The sequence below is a fragment of the Camellia sinensis genome, chromosome 1 (assembly GCF_055761805.1).
Source record: "Camellia sinensis isolate YWXY chromosome 1, ASM5576180v1, whole genome shotgun sequence".
NCBI classification, from domain to species: Eukaryota; Viridiplantae; Streptophyta; class Magnoliopsida; order Ericales; family Theaceae; genus Camellia; species Camellia sinensis.
In genome coordinates, this window is record NC_138961.1 from 24,421,042 (window position 1) to 24,440,458 (window position 19,417).

A 19,417-nucleotide genomic window follows, 5' to 3' on the forward strand; every position below is an offset into this window, starting at 1 on the left:
GCTGTTCGAGGCCAATCCAGGCACGACACGTGTCCCTATTGACGGCAGCATCAGTACTGAAGAGACAAGATGGCAAATCGAGGCGTCAACTGGGCAAGTTTTGAAGACATGCATGTCAACTAGCCCGGTCACCATCTTGCAAACTGAAGACTGAGGAAGAGTTACCCCGGTCAAAATAGGTAATCCCAGTCACGCTTGCGCGGACGAAATTAAGGGGCAATTGAGAGGGAAATTTATGAGCTGGATTGGACCGTGGTAATGACCGGGCAGATTATGGGCCGAACATGTTGTGGGTCGTGGTAGCTTGGGCTTAGCCGGAGAGGGTTGTGCTCGGTAATGGCCCAAGACCATGCTAGGACCAAGCTACTTGGCTTGTTTATGTGGGAACCGAGCTAATTGGGTAATTTGGCTGAGATAATGGAAGCCGGTCCTGTTCCTGTGGTTCACGCTTCCAGCCCGGCTGGAAAGGTCTTCGGTTTACCAGCTCAACTAGTTTTCAGCTCGGCTATGTCGGAATACAACCGAGCTCGGTCGTCCTTGAGCTCGGTGAGCGAAGCACTCTAGCTTGTTGTGCGACACGGCCGTTGGTAGCCGAGATGATGCAGCCCGGTTGCCGAGATTCCGGTCGTGTGGGCTGGAAGTTTGGTTAGGTGATGATCAGCTAGATTTGTGCTGACAGATGGGATAGCAGCGCCACGTGTCGAGAGACTAATGGGAGTAGATTTGGGGCGCAAAAGGTATATAAGCGACTCTGCGCCCCCCATGCCTGGACACATGAGCATTTGGTGAGATATACACTTACACTCAACTCTCTCCTCTCTATCTATCCCTATGTGTGTGTGCTAACTTAATCGTCGGAGGAGTTTTTCGGCCACACATCGCCGGGTAGCTCACCGCCATTGTGCTCGCAGATCGATCGGACAAACAGGTGCTTGGAAGAAAAGAGTACGGGCTTGCCTGAATATTTGCCCCCCGTACAACATGTGACTGTAGCATTTTCTTAATTAAATATTATTTTAATAGGCATTTTATTTTAATGATAAGTTTCAATTAAAGATGACACTCAACCCAAACTTATGAACTCATTTAGTTAGATCTATTTAAAAGGAAAAATGAGTGAGAGCACTAATTAGTACCACCATTAATGATACTGTCACAGTGTTGTTGTGTCTGTTTTTTTTTTTTTTTTTTTTTTTAAAAAAAAGGTGGATGCCAATGCATTAGTGATGCTTTAGAGCTCCACTTTTAGTGGTCTCTATCATTGCTGTATTTAAAATTCATATAAACTTGCCAAAATCAATGGACTTAAACGGATTGTTCTTTGCCAACCCAATTAAAATTAAATTGGACATGGGTTGGATATAGATAACCATTTAAGCCCGTCTAAAAAATTTTAAAAATAAAAATAAAAAATATTTTTAAAAAAACAAAAAAATAAATTTTAAAAAAATTATATAAATTAAAAAAATAAAATATAAATTTAAAAAAAATAAAAAAATAAAAATAAGAATGAAATAAATAGATTAGTTGAGTTCATTTGTCCAACTCGTATCCAATTCAACTCAACCAATTTAAGCCCATTTATTAAATGGGTGGATGTCGATTTTTTTTTTTTAAATGCATAATCCGTTTTGACCCATCCAAATTTGTCCATTTGCCACATCTAGGAGTTGTTTGGCATAATTTAAAAAATCCAAAAGTTGACGTGACACTTCCAAAAGGTAAATAGGTGCTTGCGGATTAGAATATATTCTCTTTTTCAACAGAATATATTTTATCTATATTTTTTTTTTGAAATCTAACTCTAAAAATAATAAATAAAAAAGATGATATATGTTGGTTGATTTTTGTTTTCAAAAATAGATATAAATGTAACAATACAGAGGCATACAATCTCTACTACTGCTATGTTCATGGTTTTGATGATTTGAATTATTTTTATATTTTAAGAACCACATATTGTAATAATTTATGTGGATGAAGCTTGCTGTGATTGTAATATGTGGATGAGGTATGCAATGATTGTAATATTCTAAAATTTCAAACTTTCTTTCTTTGGATGAAACATGTAGTAATTGTAATACTTTTTTAAGTCATTGACTGTAATACTTTTTTTTTTTTTTAGGAAGTGCACAAGTTGAATTATGTTGAAATTTATAAAATTTTAAACCGCCAAACCGATTTGCATCCATCCGCCCATTCGCTCAATCCACACCCGCTGGAATAGCGGACAGATGCAAATTGATTTTCTCCAATCCACCAATTAATCTGGTGGACAGATGGCAGATTGGAGGTTCCGTGGCCGTAAACGACCCGTGCCCACTCCTAATAGATTGGCTAATAAGGAGGTCAAGAAAGTAGTGCGAGAGGCTAAGTTAAAAACTTATGATGACCTATATACTAGACTAGATAGTAAAGAGGGAGAGAAGAGGGTATACAAACTTGCTAAGATATGGGAGAGGAAAATAAGAGATTTTAATCAAGTTAAGTGCATTAAGAGTGAGGATTCTAAGGTATTAGTGAAGGATGAAGAGATTAACGAGAGGTCGAAGAACTATTTTGAGAAACTATTAAATGAGGAATATAGATGTACGTCAATAGCGGAAGAAATAGCCAGTAATACGATAAACCACGACTATAGGTTCTATCACAAGATTAGGAACTTTGAAGTGAAAATTGTACTTAAGAAAATGAAATCAAATAAGGCTTAGGACCCGGTGATATCCCTATTGAAACTTGGAAGTGTTTGAGTAAAAAGGGGGTTGCTTGGTTGACTAGGTTGTTTAGCAAATTTTTGTTGACTAGGAACAAGCCAGATGAGTAGAGGAAGAGTATTTTAGTGCCAATGTATAAGAATAAAGAAGATGTCCAAAATTGCAACAACCATAGATGAATCAAGCTAATGTGTCATATAATTAAAGTGTGTGAGAGAGTGATGGAACGCCGATTGCAAGATATAACAGAGGTGTCAGAGAATTAATTTGGATTTATGCCTGGCAGGTCAACAATGGAAGCGATCTATCTGTTGAGAAGAGTAATAGAAAAGATAGAGAAAATAAAAGAGACATTAATATGGTGTTTATCGACCTTGAGAAAGCATATGATAGAGTGCCTCGGGATATAATATAGTTTGTATTAGAGAAGAAATGGGTGACAAAAGGTTACATTGATATGATTAGGGACATGTATGAAGGGGTGGTGACCGCTATTAAATCGCCTGCTAGAGAGACAAATGAATTTCCTATCACTGTAGGGTTACACCAAGGATCTACCTTAAGTTCTTATCTTTTTGCGTTAGTTATGGATAAGTTAACGAAAAATATTCAAGATGACGTGCCATGGTGTATGCCTCTGCAGATGATATCGTGTTAGTGAAAGAAACTAGAGAAGAAGTTAACACAAAGTTGGAGATTTGGAGAAAAGCACTTGAATCTAAAGGATTCCGGATAAACAGAACTAAGACAGAGTACATAGAGTGTAAATTTAGTAATAATAATAATGAAAGCAGATGAGAAGTGAAGATTAAGAACCAAGAACGGCCTAAGAGTAAACATTTTTGTTATTTAGGGTCGATTATCATAACAGCGGAGGAGATTAATGTGGATGTGGCCCATAGGATTAAGGCGGGATGGCTTAAGTGGAGAAGTGCGTCTGAAGTAGGAATGACAACGAGGCTGGGCGGGGCAGGGGATCACACTGCTCGTCCCTGATCCTCGATGGTGAAAATTCTCCCGTTCCCAGCCTCGATCCCTGACGGGGAACCTATCACTGTCCTCATCCCCGCCACCTAACAGGGATCGAATTTCTCCGACCTTAAAAATTCTCCGACCAAAAAAAAAAAAAAAAAAAGCAAAACAGTAGCCATATCATCATCATCAACATCAACAACAACAACTACAATCTACAAAATCATTATCAATGATAATCATCATCAACAACAACAAAATGTATATCTATATCTATATCAACGATGTTGATATATTGAAGATCTTGAGAACCAGTGTATATATATATGTATATGTATTACCTCAGATTGGAAGAACAGTGAGGGCTAGAGGGCGACCAGTAAGAGAATAACAGTGGCGGTAGATCTGGAGACAAGACAGCAAATAGAGGTGTGAGAAAAAGAGAGAGTGAGTGGTGGTGGCGTCGATGACGGTGGTGCAATTAGCGGCTAACGATGGTGCTAAAAAAAGTTCATTGTGGCTCAGATCTGGAAGGAGCTCTCCATTGCCGATCTCTCTCTAGACTTCTTCGTCGCGACTTAGATTTGGAAGGTGCTCATTCATCTCTCTTACAGAGAGTAGAGAGAAAAGAACGAGAGAGACAGAGAGAGAGTTGAGAACTTGAGATAGATATTAGATATAATATAATAAAGCCTAAACATATATATATACACGACACTATTCGGAGTAGGACCAGGCCGAGGCTGGGGTCGGGGGAACCTATCACCGTCCCCGGCCTGAAAATCATCGGGGATTCAATTTTCAATACCATCCCGGCCCTATGGAGGTAACTTTTACGGAAAACCCGCTCTAATCAAGGTCGGGTCCCCGTCAGGCCGGGTTCAAATTGACTTCCCTAGTCTAGAGTACAGTGCGATAAACGAATACCCACTAGACTAAAAGGTAAATTCTATAGAATGGCTATTAGACCAGCGATGTTGTACAGGACAGAGTGTCGGGCAACCGAGAAACAACATATCGATAAGATGAGTGTTGCTGAAATGATGATACTAAAGTAGATATGTGGCAAAACTAGACAAGAAAGAATTATAAATGAGTGTATTCAGGAATAGGTGGGAGTAACACCGATAGAAAATAAATTAGAGAGAGAATCGTTTGAAATGGTTTGGTCATATTCAACGGAGACCAATAGAGACAATAGTGTGGAGATGAGGTGCAGTGACAAAAGATGGAGATGTTAGGGAACCTGGTAGGCTTACATTAACATTGGCTAGCGTTGTAAATAGATATATGGATCTACTTAATTTGACTACCGAAATGGCCTTTGATAGAGCCGCTTGGAGAAGGGGAATTCATGTAGCCGATCTAATTTGATGAGACTTAAAGCTTAATTTAGTTTGGTTATATGACAAATTGATATATGTCAACTAGACATGAAAATTCTCCATCCAATATGTCAAATCTATTATTATATTATCTTATGATTGTGGTACCTCCTAGGAGATGTCCAATCATGTTGATAAATACAAAAATCCTGATTACATGAATTTTTTCTATTACTTAAATTTAAATTAAGGATTATGTCATTAAAAAAATATTTGAAGCACAAATTTAAAAAACTTGTCATATTGATAAATGTACATAACTTATTATGCTATTTAAAAAAATACGAAATGAGAAAGAACCAATATTACTATATTTGGTACTCCTTTTTGTCTTCTGAACGGAATTGTATTTGGTACTTTGAGACATGTATTTTTTTATTTTAAAAACTAAAAAACTTGTGACAAATAGTTTAGAACTTTCAAGGACAAGAGCTCCTAACGTTTTTGCAATTATATATAGTATGATTGTATATTCAATTCTATAATTAATTTCTATATTCATAACAAAACTAAACTGTCTCAATTTCAGAGTATTGTGTTATAGTGCTTTCGGCAAATGAGATACTACAACTCACATTAAATTAATTATTCCTCATCTCTTAACTCCTTAATAAAGATGAGTTATTATATTTCACTTGTAAAATTTTGTACTACCCCATTAATTTAGATATTATATAAGTAATATTATATGATACTATGAAAATAATCAATAATTACTCATTCTTTAATAAACTTAAGGAAAACACCAATCGTTTTAGAATATTTTCATTTTGTAAATGAACCCATAACCATCTCCATTCTCTCATGAACCAAATCTTTGAAAGACAAACAAAGAAAAAAGGGAATTTTTTTTTTGAAGTCTCTGATATTAAGATTTTATAATATAAAACACATCTAATATTTTCATAATGTCTAAAGTCTCTCAACTTTGATCCAGAGAAATTTAAATCCTAGAGAAATTCTCTCTAGAGGAATTTTGGAAATTTCTTTGGAATTCTCCAGAGAAATTCTGGACTTCCCAAAGAATTTCTCTGGGTTTAAACCAGATAAAATTAAAATTTCTCTGACTTTGTTCACAGATAATTGAAATTTCTCTAACTCTATTCACAGAGAATTTCTATGGCTTTGCTCACAAATTTCTTTGTGTTTGTTCACAATTTTAAGCCAGAGAAAATTGTTTAACCAAACAAATAAATTTTAATCAAACCAAAGAAATTTAAAATTTCTCTGTATTTGTTCACAATTTTAAACCAGAAAAAATTAAAGAAGAAAATAAGAGATTAAAAGAAGAAGATAAAATTTATTTTCTCATTGCCCTTCTATTTTTGAAATGTTTCCAATATGTTTCCATTTCCAAGCTAATTGAAACAACATACCCAAAAGAAATATTCATCCTTGCATGATTAACATGTTAAGAAAAGAAAACCTAAAACTCAATTGTTGGTATCATGTTTTCAATTCTAAATTTGTTTTTTTTTTCAAAAAAAAAAAATCAATGCAAAACAAAAACTATTTAACCCAGAAATGATCAAAGAGTTCTAAAACTCACAAGCAAAATAGGCGAAAAATAACTTATTCAAAATAAAAAACACATAAAAAGTACAACATAAAAGTCCAGAGAAATTTGTAATAATTATAATTTTCTCTGAATTGTAATAAAAAGCTTTTAATTTCTCCAGACTCAAATAAAAATCCAGAGAAATTCACTTTCAAGATCACAAAAATAAAAACACATTAACATCAAAAAACAAAAATGCTCTTTCTCTTCACTTTACCAAGAAAAAGAGAGAGAAAGTGAGAGAAAATCTATGGGCATAGAGTTCTGTAATTCCATCATCATCATCATCATCATCATCATCATCATCATCATCATCATCATCTTATTCTTTTGCAATGTTTGTAGGGCTAAAATCAAACTCAACTAGAGATTCAATTTCAACAAACATTGACCATATACCTTAAGTTCATCATATTGATCATAAAAGTTTTCATCATACAGATTGCAACGTTCATCCAAGAAGAAAAATAATTCTTCCCTTTGCATCCATCGAAATCTGCAACAGAAACATAGTAGGAGCAATCTGTACCCACCAACAATACTCTCTCACCCAAATCTGTCACTTTAGCCCATCTGTGCTCTTCTTCATTCAACTTATAAACCTTGAAACGAACAGAGAAATTTTGGGAAGGTCAGAGAATTTTTCTGGACTTCCCAAAGAAGTTCTCTCTAGAGAAATTCTAGGAAGGCTAGAGAAATTCTTTGGATTCCAATCTAGAGATTTTTTTTGGATTTCTATAGAATTTCTTTAGATTTTAGCCCAACTTCGCAGTAATTCCTCTTAAGTCATCGCAAAGAAAGAAAAACAACAGCCCTTGAAATCCAAAGAATTCTAGAGAGAGAAAGCATATACATACATATATATACACATACATATACAGAGAGAGAGATGAGGTTTGATTTGAGAGAGTCAAATTTCTCTGTGATATATGGGTATATGGTTGAGGGACCTTAGACATCATAAAATAATATTGTGAATCTCTTCCATTATTAAAAATGGGAGAGAGACTCTAGACTAATTTTCCCCAAAAAAAAAAAAGTTTAAACAATTTCATAATAACAGCTATTTTCACAAGATTTTCTTTTAAACAAGTTTTGCCGACATGTTTTCTGTCAAGTCAAAAAAAAAAAAAAATGATCATATGATGTGTCACCAATACAATACATTAGATGTAACTATGGTATATCATCAGTAATTTTGGAGTATTGTATCCTGAAATTTTGATAAATAAAGTCACATTGTGATAAAATCTCAATATAGATCTCATTTTTTTATTATATTGTGTGATAATTAAAATCACATTATGCGATAAATAAGATCCCAGTCTTAACTTTAGTTAGGTGGATATTCTTTTGTTTTTTTATTCAATAGTCAGGTGGATATTCAGAAGGTTGATCGTGCTTCTCAATATTTTGATACTTGAAAAGCTTGGCACAAATCAAATAATAACCGAAGTTCACCACACCTATCACCGTCAACATCCAAAACACATTATCCAACCTTCCGTCATTAATATTATTCGGCAACCACCGGTGATAAATCCATCTAATTTTATATGAATGATTAATAGACGAGAGTTTAGAAAATTAACAAATCAAATCAACAAAGTAAATTTGTGATGGGTCTACGAACTCAAACAAAAATGCCCAGACTTCAAGTTGTGCTAAAAAAAAAAAAACTCTATACATACAAAAAATATATTTAAAAAAAAATTAAAAAATTACAAGAATGATATTGTACTATCATTTTTGTAAATAAAAACCATCGGCCAATAAGCCACATCATTCAATACAAAATTATGTACAAATTTTTTGCTTATGTTTAAGTGAAAGATGTGCAATGAAATACAACCATCACTCATATACCTTCATAAAAATATAATTATTTTAAATTGTTTCAAAAAAATACAATTATTTTAAATTGCTTCACCATATGCAATTTCTCCTATTATATATACAACTAACAGTTGACCCATGCAACGCACGTGTTATGTTTTTTTTTAAAAATATTTGATAGTACAATGTGTGTTATAAAAAAGTAATTTGAATTTGAATTTAAAATTAAAATTAAAATTAAAGTATGATTTTAATTATTTGTTTTAATAATATCGGCGACATCGTTCTATAAAATTGTTACTTAAATACTTATATATATTAATTTTAGTTAAATTATTTATATATTTTGATAATTTTAATTTTATTGTATTATAAAAATATAATTATCATATAATAATTTTGTATGATATATTTTAAATTATAAAATAATAAAATAAAGGCTCATTTTGATATTGAAAATAATAGTTAAATTAGAATAAGAATTAGAAACATAAAATTAACTATAATACTTGAGACCCCAGTGGGGGTGACCCCCACCACCCCACTGTTTTTTGATTGGTTCAGAATTTTATTTTATTTTAATTTTTTGTAAGGCTTGCTCTCACAAGGGGCCATGTGGAGCTGGGGGTGCTGGGGTCACCCCAATGGGTCCCGGCACGGTTGTAAAATTAAAAGTAATTCCAACTAGTTAATTTTCTTTTATATTCATTTGGAAAATAAAAATATGCAGAAATAGAAATTATATAAAATTTATTAAAAAAAATAAATATAAATATGTTGTATTTAGATTATCATATAATGATTTTATATTTTATATATATATATATATATATATATATATTAAATTATAAGATTGTAAAATAAACACTCTTAATTAAATTAAACTATCAACTATATAAAAAATTTAAAAAAAAAATCAACAATGACTAACTAAAAAAGAATCACATAACATCTGAATCTAAAAAGAAAAAATAATGAAAACATCCAAACGATAGATACATTTCAATGTGTAAAGTGATTAATCATCTGTAATATGATGTCAAAACATAAAAGAACTTATTGTTTAACAATTGAAGCCATAAATCCAAACTTTAAAGGTTCTTCTAGAATATTATTGTTATGCGGATTTTTCTTCCTATGAGTTGTGATTATATAAAATAATATAAGAAATGAAGTATAATTTCATATATAGAATTACTATAAAATTTAAGCGACAAATCCATAATATAAAATAATATAGAATTACTACTGGGTATAGAATAAAGTACAGAAAAATAAGAAGAAGAAGAAGAAAAAGAAGAAACAAAAAAAACAAAAAACAATTTAGCATTAAAAAAAATCTTAATACCCTTGAAAGAATTAAGAAGAAAAAAGTAAAACAAAAAATTGGTATTAGGTTTGTGAATTATCTCAATTTACCATAAAAAAATATATAGAAAAGAAACATTTGTCAATTAAAGTCCATATAAAATAGATAAAATTAGTATAATTTAAATTAGGTGTGGCTTTGTGTAAAACTCTATATATAATTAAGAAAATGTATGCTGACATGGCTCTCTTAAAAAAAGTAAACCCCTACAACGTGCTACCAAAGCATAAGAAAAATATTAATTTTTAATAATATATATATATATATATATATATATATATATATATATATATATATATATGAGATTATATAAAGGAAAATTAGAGTTTTGTCTTACCTCATTTTGAAGCATATTAAATAAAATAAAATATAATAAATCTTAATTCAAAGATTAGAAAAATTACAATGTGTCACGTAATAAAATCACACATCGTGTGTGCCCAAATCTACTAACATAATAAATAAACAATAGAATGATACATTTCATTCATTTTTTTTTGCACTTGACTGAAAGTTAAATTAATAAAATTAATAACAAATTCATTTTTCTAATATCAAAAAATATATATAGAACCAACACCCCCTTCCTCAACAATCTCAGATTTGTCAGGTTGACAACATAATTTTGTATATTAGGAAAAATAATTTCATCCAATTATCCTTCAGATTGGTTTTATATAATAAACTTAACAATCAAAAGTGAACGTAATATAATAGAAGGCTAAATTAGATTAATTTTAAAAGTTAGAAGGCTTATTTGCACAAAAATCTAGTTTAAGGGCTTAATAATATAAATAAATAAATAAATGAAGTGCAAGATTTGATGTTTTGTTGATGACATAAGGTCTAAGTAAGCAATACCACCCCCACGCCCACCTAACCTAAAAATAAATTTAAAAAAAAAAAACTTTAAAATATGATTAGGAGAGAAGGGTGTAGAAATAACTAATCACCCACATTCATGAGGTGAGTAATATTAAATGAAACTATCATATTAATTGCTTCTAAAGACAAGTTGGTGTCACCTAATTCTATTATGTTGCATATGAAATTATATATTTGATATTATTGACATAACTTTTCAATTTTTGCAATATTTTATATGTAAACTGAAAACTTTGACTTAACTTGGCACTAATCTATTTTAAATGTAAGTTTCAAGAATATATTTCTTTTTGAATCTTAAATTTGAATAATAATAATAATAATTGTTGAGAGAAAAGAGCCACAAAAAAAAAAAAAAAGGCCAAAGCTGTCAAAGTTGCAACCCATATTCGGCCCATACCTTTCAGGTTATGTGGATGTACAAAAGCATTTTGAAAACAACCCAAAACCATCTCCATTCTCTTGTGAGCATAATCTTTCAGAACTCAAAAATTTTAGGGACTTTTACGGCTATTCCTATTTTTAAGGGTGATTACCTAATAGGTCTTTAATGGAGACTCTTTTACTTACAAGTCCTGAACATTTATGTTTTTTCTATTTTTGCTGTCATATTTTATACTTAGATTTGTGAGATGAAAGACGAAAAATAAAAATAAAAAAAAGAAAAAAAAGAAGCCCTCTCTCTCTCTCTACACATTCCTCCACCAACGACCACTGCCACCTCCACTGTCGTCATTGCTGACGACCTCAACCGGCATCTTCTTTCACTTTTACCATTGCTTCCACCTCTACTGACATCTTTGCCTCCATCTCCACCGTCGTTGCCGACCACTGCCGCCTTCACCTCCACCTCCATAGTCATCGTCGTCTCCACGTCTAGATCTAGGATCTAAGCTCTTTGCCATCGGGTTCTCTCTCTCTCTCTCTCTCTCTCTCTCTCTCTCTCTCTCTCTCTTTGTATATTGGGGGAAGATCCTAGTGATAAATCTATTTAAACCAGTAATAAATTTATTTAAACTAGTAATAAATTTGTTTAAACCAGTGATAAGTTTGTTTTTGTGAATTTATCACTGAAATTTTAGAGTTACAGTGTTGAGTCTAAGGATAAAAATAAAAAACACTTTGATTTTTTTGAATAGAACTTGTTGGATAATAAAACTGGCTTATAGGACCGGCTGTAACTCCTCCAAAATTTTATAGTATAAATTGTTTTTTAAAATGTTCCTGGACCGGAACGGAGTGTGGACTGAACTCGTCTAGTCCAATGATAAATAAAGAGTCCAGGAGCGTGGACTGGACCTGGTTTAGTCATGCCTGGGAACCCACTGCGGACAAAATAAAGAATCGGCGCTGCTTGAGGGCCCGAATTTCGGGGCTCGAATGCCCCGAAATTTCCACTTTAGGTAAAAAAGAAAAAAAAAAAAAAAGAAAAAAGAAAGAAAAAAAGAAAACAGTTTCTAAAAATGGAAATTAGGGGCATTAGGGGCAAATTTTTTAGGGCCACCAATCATTTTCCATAAAGAATAACGTCAATCATTTTAAAAAAAAAAAAAAATAGATGACAAATATCATTTTGAAAATAAGTCATCTGCTTTTCTGAAAACAAATATAGTTAAATCATGTGGTTATAAGTTCCACTTTGTAATGTAAATCATTCACAAAAAAAAAAAAGAAGAAAAAAAAAAGAAGAAGAAGTAGTTATTGATTCAATAATTATAGCCACATTATTTCCACCTATTCACATTAAAATTATACAAAATAAAATAAAAAATAGATAACAAATATCATTTTAAAAATAAACTATGTTTTTTTGAAAACAAATCAGTGCATTTGATTTGAATTTTTTAGATTAAATTTTTTAAAAACTGAGTTTTTTAATTTTCATGTTTTTTTTTTATTTTTAATGAATATTTTTAAAAAAAAATTAAAAAAATTACTTTTTAGATACACTTTACTTAGATGTATCTAAAAAGTAAAAAATTTGTGAAAAAATATTTTAAAAAAATTAATAAATACATGAAAATACAAAAAATGTACTGCATTTTCATTCATTTTTTTTTTGTATTTTTCGCATTTAGTGAGTTTTTAAAAGGTTTTTTTCAAATTTTTTTTTTTTACTTTTTAAGTATATTTACGTTAGGTATGTCTAAAAAAAAAATGCTTCAAAAATATAAAAAAAAAAAATCAGTAAAAATAAAAAACACGAAAAATAAGAAAGTTTTTTTTTTTTTTTTGGGTAAGTAGAAAAATAAGAAAGTTAAATTTTTTAGAAAGTATTTTTAAAAAAAAGTGTAACCAAGTAAAATGAGATGTAATTAAATCATGTGATTACAATTATCGGATAACTGACCATATCATCAAAATTGGACCTGTGGGCTCAGCACAGCCTAGAGACAAGTTGTTTTCTAAACAAAACAGCAAAAATTGAGAAGGGAAATAATATCAAATATCAAATAAAATATTGAAAAGTTGTTTTCTGCAACCACTTTTCCTTTTTACCGATCAACAGCTAAATTTTCTCCTTATCCGAATCTAACACTATGTTTAGTTGAAAAATTTGAGAAAAGATTTGAAAAAAAATATGTATATAAAATGTCAATAAAATATACTCACAATTTTATTTAGTTTCATATGCTTTTTCCCTTTCTCTTTTCAAATTTTTCAACCAAACACAACGTAAAGGTTTACCAAAACTACCACTAATACACCATTAAAAAGAATCCAATCACAACCAAAAGAATCAAACAGATCTGTACAAAATATACACAAGTTTGCAAATAGAATGTATAAATTGCTATAGAACATTGTCAAAGAACAAATGAGTATTGATCTGATCAAGCATGCCAGCCAATTTTTAAAAACAGTTGACTTAGATTGAAGTATTTTAAAACCAAAAATAATAAAGTAACACATTGCAGTACAAGATATAGAACATTGTCAAAGAACAAATGAGTATTGATCTGATCAAGCATGCCAGCCAAATTTTAAAAACAGTTGACTTAGATTGAAGTGTTTTAAAAACAAAAATAATAAAGTAACACATTGCAGTACAAGATGGTACAATATCAGCATAAAACAATAAAGTAACACGTTGCAGTATAAGATGGTACAATATCCGTATATTTTTTTGACCATCAATCACTTTACTTAGTTCCCATTTTTTAAAAATAGTTTTCAGAAAATTCTACTTTTATTTTTCGTGTTTTTTTGTTTTTACTGAATTTTTTAAATATTTTATGCAAATTTTTTACTTTTTAGACACACCTAACATAAATACACCTAAAAAGTAAAAAAATTGTAAAAAAAATCTTTTAAAAATTCACTAAATACCAAAAATATAAAAAAATATAAGAATTTAGTACATTTTTTGTATTTTTATGTATTTCTTAATTTTTTAAAATATTTTTTCACAATTTTTTTACTTTTTAAACACATCTAAGTAAGGTGCATCTAAAAAAGTAAAAAAAATATTTAAAATTTTAAAAATATTCACTAAAAACAAAAAAATACGAAAATAAAAAAACTCAGTTTTCAAAAAACTTAATCCAAAAAACTCAAACCAAACACAGTGAATATAAGTATATTGTGTGGGTAAAATTGTAGGTACCTTTTTACATTGTGTTTGGTTGAGAGATTTGAGAAAAAATTGGAAAAATGAGAAGGAAAATGTGTATGAAGTTAAGTAAAATGTAGATATATTTTATTCATATTTTACCTATATTTTTTCTTTCTCTTTTCAAATCTATTCTCAAATCTTTCAATCAATCACAGCGTTAAGGTCTCAAATATTTTCCTATATATTAAGCAAAAGGGATAATCTATAGAGACAGACTTATCATCTAAATACAATGAATAATTGGAGGAAGTCAAAGATCATGAAGCGCACAAACCCTTTATTTTATTTATTTATTTATTTTTCTCCTTGTTGTCCGTCAGCATGATAATATAATAGAGACAGACATATCATCTAAATACAATGAATAATTGGAGGAAGCCAAAGATCATGAAGAGCACTAACCCTTTAATTTTATTTTTTCTCCTTTTATTTTTATTTTTTCTCTTTCTTGTCCGTCAGCATGATAATAAAATGACCTAAACACTGGAGATTATGGTAATAAGAAAGCCTAAAGCATACCACAGACATCACAAAAACACCAGCGGCAGTTCACTAGCATTTAACAATATGGTAGAATCTAGAACTCGGTCTAAATTAGCTAAACTAAACTCCTTGGCCTAAAACCTTTTTCTTCCACCTGAATGCAACTTCGACTGGATTATGTAAACTGGGCTAAACACCTACATTTGCAGAGCATCCCAAAACAACATGATAAATTGGATCAAGATCCAGGGCAAGTAAGAAAACTCACACAGTGCCCGCAGCTAGGAAGGCAAACTCCAGAGCTAGTCATGAACTTGAACGTCTTGAGTTCAATTCTTGCTAATGTCTCTTGCACTTAACCGATACTTATGAATTGCAAGTGATTGCAAGTATTTAAGGTTTACTCAGTAGAGGTGGTCTAAAAAGATCCTGTTGTGCGAGGTTCTACATCATCCCAAAAAAAAACAGAATTTGGTTTTGATTGATTTTCTAAAAATTGCGTTTTTTTATTTTTTTATTTTTATTTTTCGTGAATTTTTATAATATTTTAAGTAATTTTTTTACTTTCTAGATGCATCTAACTTAGAGGCACCTTAACAGTAAAATATTTATGAAAAAATATTTAAAAATTTTAATAAATACAAACATATGCTGAATTTTTGTATTTTTTGTATTTTATGAATTTTTTTTAAAAAAAAAATTCATAAATATTAAACTTTTTAAATATATTTAGGTTAAGTACATCTAAAAAATAAAAATAAAAATAAAAAATTATAAAATATTAAAAAATTTACTAAAAAATAAAATATTTATGAAAAAATATTTAAAAATTTTAATAAATACACAAGAATACAAAAATGAGTTGAGTTTTTGTATTTTTTGTATTTCATGAATTTTTTAAAGATTTTTTCCATAAATATTAAACTTTTTAAGTACATCTAAATTAAGTGCATTTAAAAAATAAAAAAAAAATTTCTTAAAATATTAAAAAAAAATTTACTAAAAAAAAAAAAATACGAAAAAAACTCAATTTTCTAAAAAATGGACTAAACCAAACAGGATAGTGTCCTAGAGATCTAGAATCTAGTCCCTTGATTTTCAATACAGAAACAGTGGATCAGACCGTAAAAAATTCCCATTGTTCAAGAATGAAGCGTTCCTACTATTTTATTTGTACCTAGAAGACAATGAGCAAAGCTAGAACAGTGAAAAGAAGACGATAAAGCTACAAGAAATTGGTTTGGTGCTGAAAAAGTCAAAAGGAGATATGTCACATATAAACCACTCCCTAATAGGGTTACTAATTTTCACATTTTGCTGACATACTAAGAAGTGGACTTGAAAATGCTTTTATTCACCATGTCAAATGTCAACACACAAAATTTTGTCTTATTTTCCAATTCTAAATTAGTTATAAGACCTTACCTGATCATCTCCTCAGACAGTATGAACAAAAAAGATCAGACACTCCTCTGCAAAACTCGAGAACTCCAGATGCCAAAGTTGAGTATCTCACCTGCAACATCAGAAACATGGGGTTTCAAGCTCCACCTCATAGTATGTGATCTAGAAGGTTTGTCAATACCAAATAAGGAAAATTACACCATCAAAGTACAGATAGAATGGCCAGTTCCTAGAAAGAAATATCTATCCAGAAGAACTATCGAAAGAAATCATACGTCCAATCAGTGCATAAATTCCAATGGATGCATCTGTTGGAACGAAGGTTTTAATCATGAGTGCAAGTTGAGAATGAAGAACTCCAAGACTTTCAGCAGCCAGATGATCAACCTCGAGATTCATGTAAGTACAAGGTCATGACAACTTTACCAATAAATTTTATCATTAAATCGGGATTTAAATTTATATATGAAAAAATTACCAGGGCTTAGGTTTGGAATCAGACAACAGAGCATCAGTTTTGGCCAAATTTAGAATGGATATCACCAAATATGCTGGTCCAACAGAGACTTCAGAGAAAATTATCAAATTTCCAGTCAAGTGCAGCATTGGAAGCTCCACTCTTGTGACCAGACTAACGGTAAGTCGATATTAAATTTTTCATAGCATTACCAAATCCTGCTGCCAAAACACTTTGAGAAAATTTCCAGGAACTGAATTACAGGTGAAACTCAAGTCCTTCGAATTCCAACTGATACGCGACAGTCTTGTACATCCTCTTTCTCCAACCCAGCTACTACCATCTCTATCATCATGCATGAGATATCAGAATCCAACCAGCAGGAACATGGATGACTCAACTTCAGAATCAGATGAGGAAACTGAACCTAGCTACAGAAGACTAGTAGCAACAAATCTACTATTACGTAGCCCTGTAGATGACAAGCTTGAATGCTGCAAGGACGAGAACCGAGAGAAAACCCAGCAATACCAAGCCATGCATAAATCTTCATTAATCAAGCTTCTTTCGTGGAAAAATACAAGGATTAGTTTGAGAGTCCCTGATCATCCTAGAGATACTCCACTCTTGAACAAAGCATATGGTGAAGATGGCGGGGATGACATCGATAACGACCGTCGCTGCCACCTATCACTCTTGCAACCAAGTGAGGGTCAGGTCCAATGTGATTTCCAATCTTTTGGATTCAAGGGCAGCGATCGGTTTGAGATAGGCAACTGGGAAAAGAGAAAGTTGGTAAGCAGAGATGGAAATTTGGAGCTAGTAACGGAAATATTTCTAGCTTCCATTGATCAGCGGAGTGAGAAAGCATCAGGTGGAGGGGCCTGCACAGTTCTAGCGGCAATTATAGCTGATTGGTTGCATCAGAACCCAGAAATACTACCACTGCGATGCCAATTTGATAAATTGATCAGTGAGGGGTCTATGGAATGGAGAAAACTATGCAAAGAAGAGACTAATAAGGAGAAATTCTCAGATCAGCACTTTGACCTTGATACTGTCCTACAAGCACAAGTTCGACCACTGAAGGTGGTCCATGAAAAGTCCTATGTAGGCTTCTTTGAACTCGAAAATATGCCAAATCAGTTAGAGCTCCTACAAGGTGCCATGTCTTTTGAAAGTATATGGGAGGAGCTCCAAAGCAGTGAATCAAGTCTGGCAGAAGACATCTACATTGTGAGTTGGAATGATCATTTTTTTGTTCTCAAGATAGAAGTGGATGCGATTTACATAATCGATACGCTAGGAGAGAGGCTGTTCGAGGGGTGCAATAAAGCCTACATATTAAAGTTCAACAAAGAAAGCAAGCTCTATAGAGTGCAACCAAAGGTAGACTCAGAAAAAGATGAAGAGAAACGAACAAGAAACACAGGAGAAAAAGTGGATAAGAGAAGTCGCCAAAAAATCAAAATGTGTGACGGAAAATCTTCTTGCAAAGAATTTATTAAGGGGTTTTTTGCTGCTATCCCACTAAGAGAACTGAAAAGCAACATCCAAAAGGAAATCATTGGAAAAGTTCCTCTCCATCGTCTCCTGCAAATTGAGTTCCAATACACGACTCCATGCAACAACACAGCCAACCATAGAGATTATGCACAAATCAACTGCAAAGTGCAAACAGATGAATATATAAGCCCACTAGGTGACAGAGAACCTCCCAACATTCCCGAGTTTTAATCCATAGCTAAATAAAACCAACCTATAATAACCAGCTCATATCTAGTCAGAAGTCGCTAGTGTGCTCCAAAAGTTGGCCTTTCACCTCTTGCAAAAGCTTCACATATATGTAGCCATTTCTGTGAAATTAAACAATAGTTCTATGGATAAATTGCAGATATAATTGTGAATCATCAAATTTAATTGAAGTTCCTTCAGCAGTTCATGAAAGTAAACTACAATTCATAGTATAAAATACCTGTACTGCTCATTTTCTCCTATGAACAACACATGATCAGGTCCAATTCGCCATAGTCAGCTCAAATGGCAGCAAGAAGCCAGAAATACTTCACAAGGTGTTTAGTGTGAACCCATATTCACACCCATAAAACCAATGCACATCACTCATAAATCATATCGGCTGATGCTGAACTCTATAACTATAACAGAACTTGCCCTCCAATATCAAGTATTATTGTTAGGATACAAAGTCATTACATTTTTACACAACCATACAAATCTAGATCATGGTTTCATATAAACCAGCAATCAGCAAATTAACCGTCATCCAAACTTAAATGTCAATACAAGGACCTTTGAGGAATATGACATAAACAAGCAAATACAACAAAGAAAACATTGAGCCAGTAGTTGCAGAGAAGAATGAGGCAATAAAACTGCATTGTTGTGAAGGCGTGAAGGCCAACCACAAGGGAGAAAGTACTCTGTACAAATCTCAAATTGAGAGAAATTAAGGCTAAAATACTATTGGAATATCAAAAAGAAAGAAACAAATAAACAATGACTCAAGCATTTTCTCCTAGCTAATGACATTCCTTGGGAAATCAGGCTACAGCAAGGGAAAAAAATTGCTTTGATGCATATTCCTCTTGATTTATAGCATAAGCATTTTTAACAAAAATAAATTAAGCATTATTTTCAGTAGAAATGAAAAGAATGCTGTTCTCCATGTAACAAGTGAAAAAAAAAAAAAAAAAAGAGGAGGAAAAATCACAAATTCA

At 31.7% G+C, this 19,417-nt stretch overlaps 1 protein-coding gene and 1 long non-coding RNA gene across 2 annotated transcripts; one reads left to right on the top strand and one right to left on the bottom strand.

Moving 5' to 3' along the window:
• Positions 1-16,130: 16,130 nt before the first annotated feature.
• LOC114289307 (uncharacterized) lies at positions 16,131-19,393 on the bottom strand. Its single transcript, XR_003638553.2, has 4 exons — positions 18,655-19,393; positions 18,439-18,535; positions 16,701-18,343; positions 16,131-16,334 (listed from the first exon to the last, which is right to left on the bottom strand). It is a non-coding gene; the product is annotated as an uncharacterized LOC114289307 (long non-coding RNA).
• LOC114289304 (uncharacterized) lies at positions 16,211-18,626 on the top strand. Its single transcript, XM_028232999.2, has 3 exons — positions 16,211-16,621; positions 16,704-16,859; positions 16,944-18,626. The coding sequence occupies exons 1-3, from the start codon at positions 16,265-16,267 to the stop codon at positions 18,414-18,416; spliced, it is 1,986 nt and encodes a 661-aa protein (XP_028088800.2). The 5' UTR covers positions 16,211-16,264; the 3' UTR covers positions 18,417-18,626.
• Positions 19,394-19,417: the final 24 nt, after the last annotated feature.

Bases quoted from the DNA above. Each gene is read 5' to 3' on its own strand.
- LOC114289304 (XM_028232999.2), top strand. From the start codon at position 16,265: ATGAACAAAAAAGATCAGACACTCCTCTGCAAAACTCGAGAACTCCAG. The intron at 16,622-16,703 runs GTAAGTACAAGG...AAAAATTACCAG, and splicing joins TGATCAACCTCGAGATTCAT to GGCTTAGGTTTGGAATCAGA. The intron at 16,860-16,943 runs GTAAGTCGATAT...ACTGAATTACAG, and splicing joins CTCTTGTGACCAGACTAACG to GTGAAACTCAAGTCCTTCGA.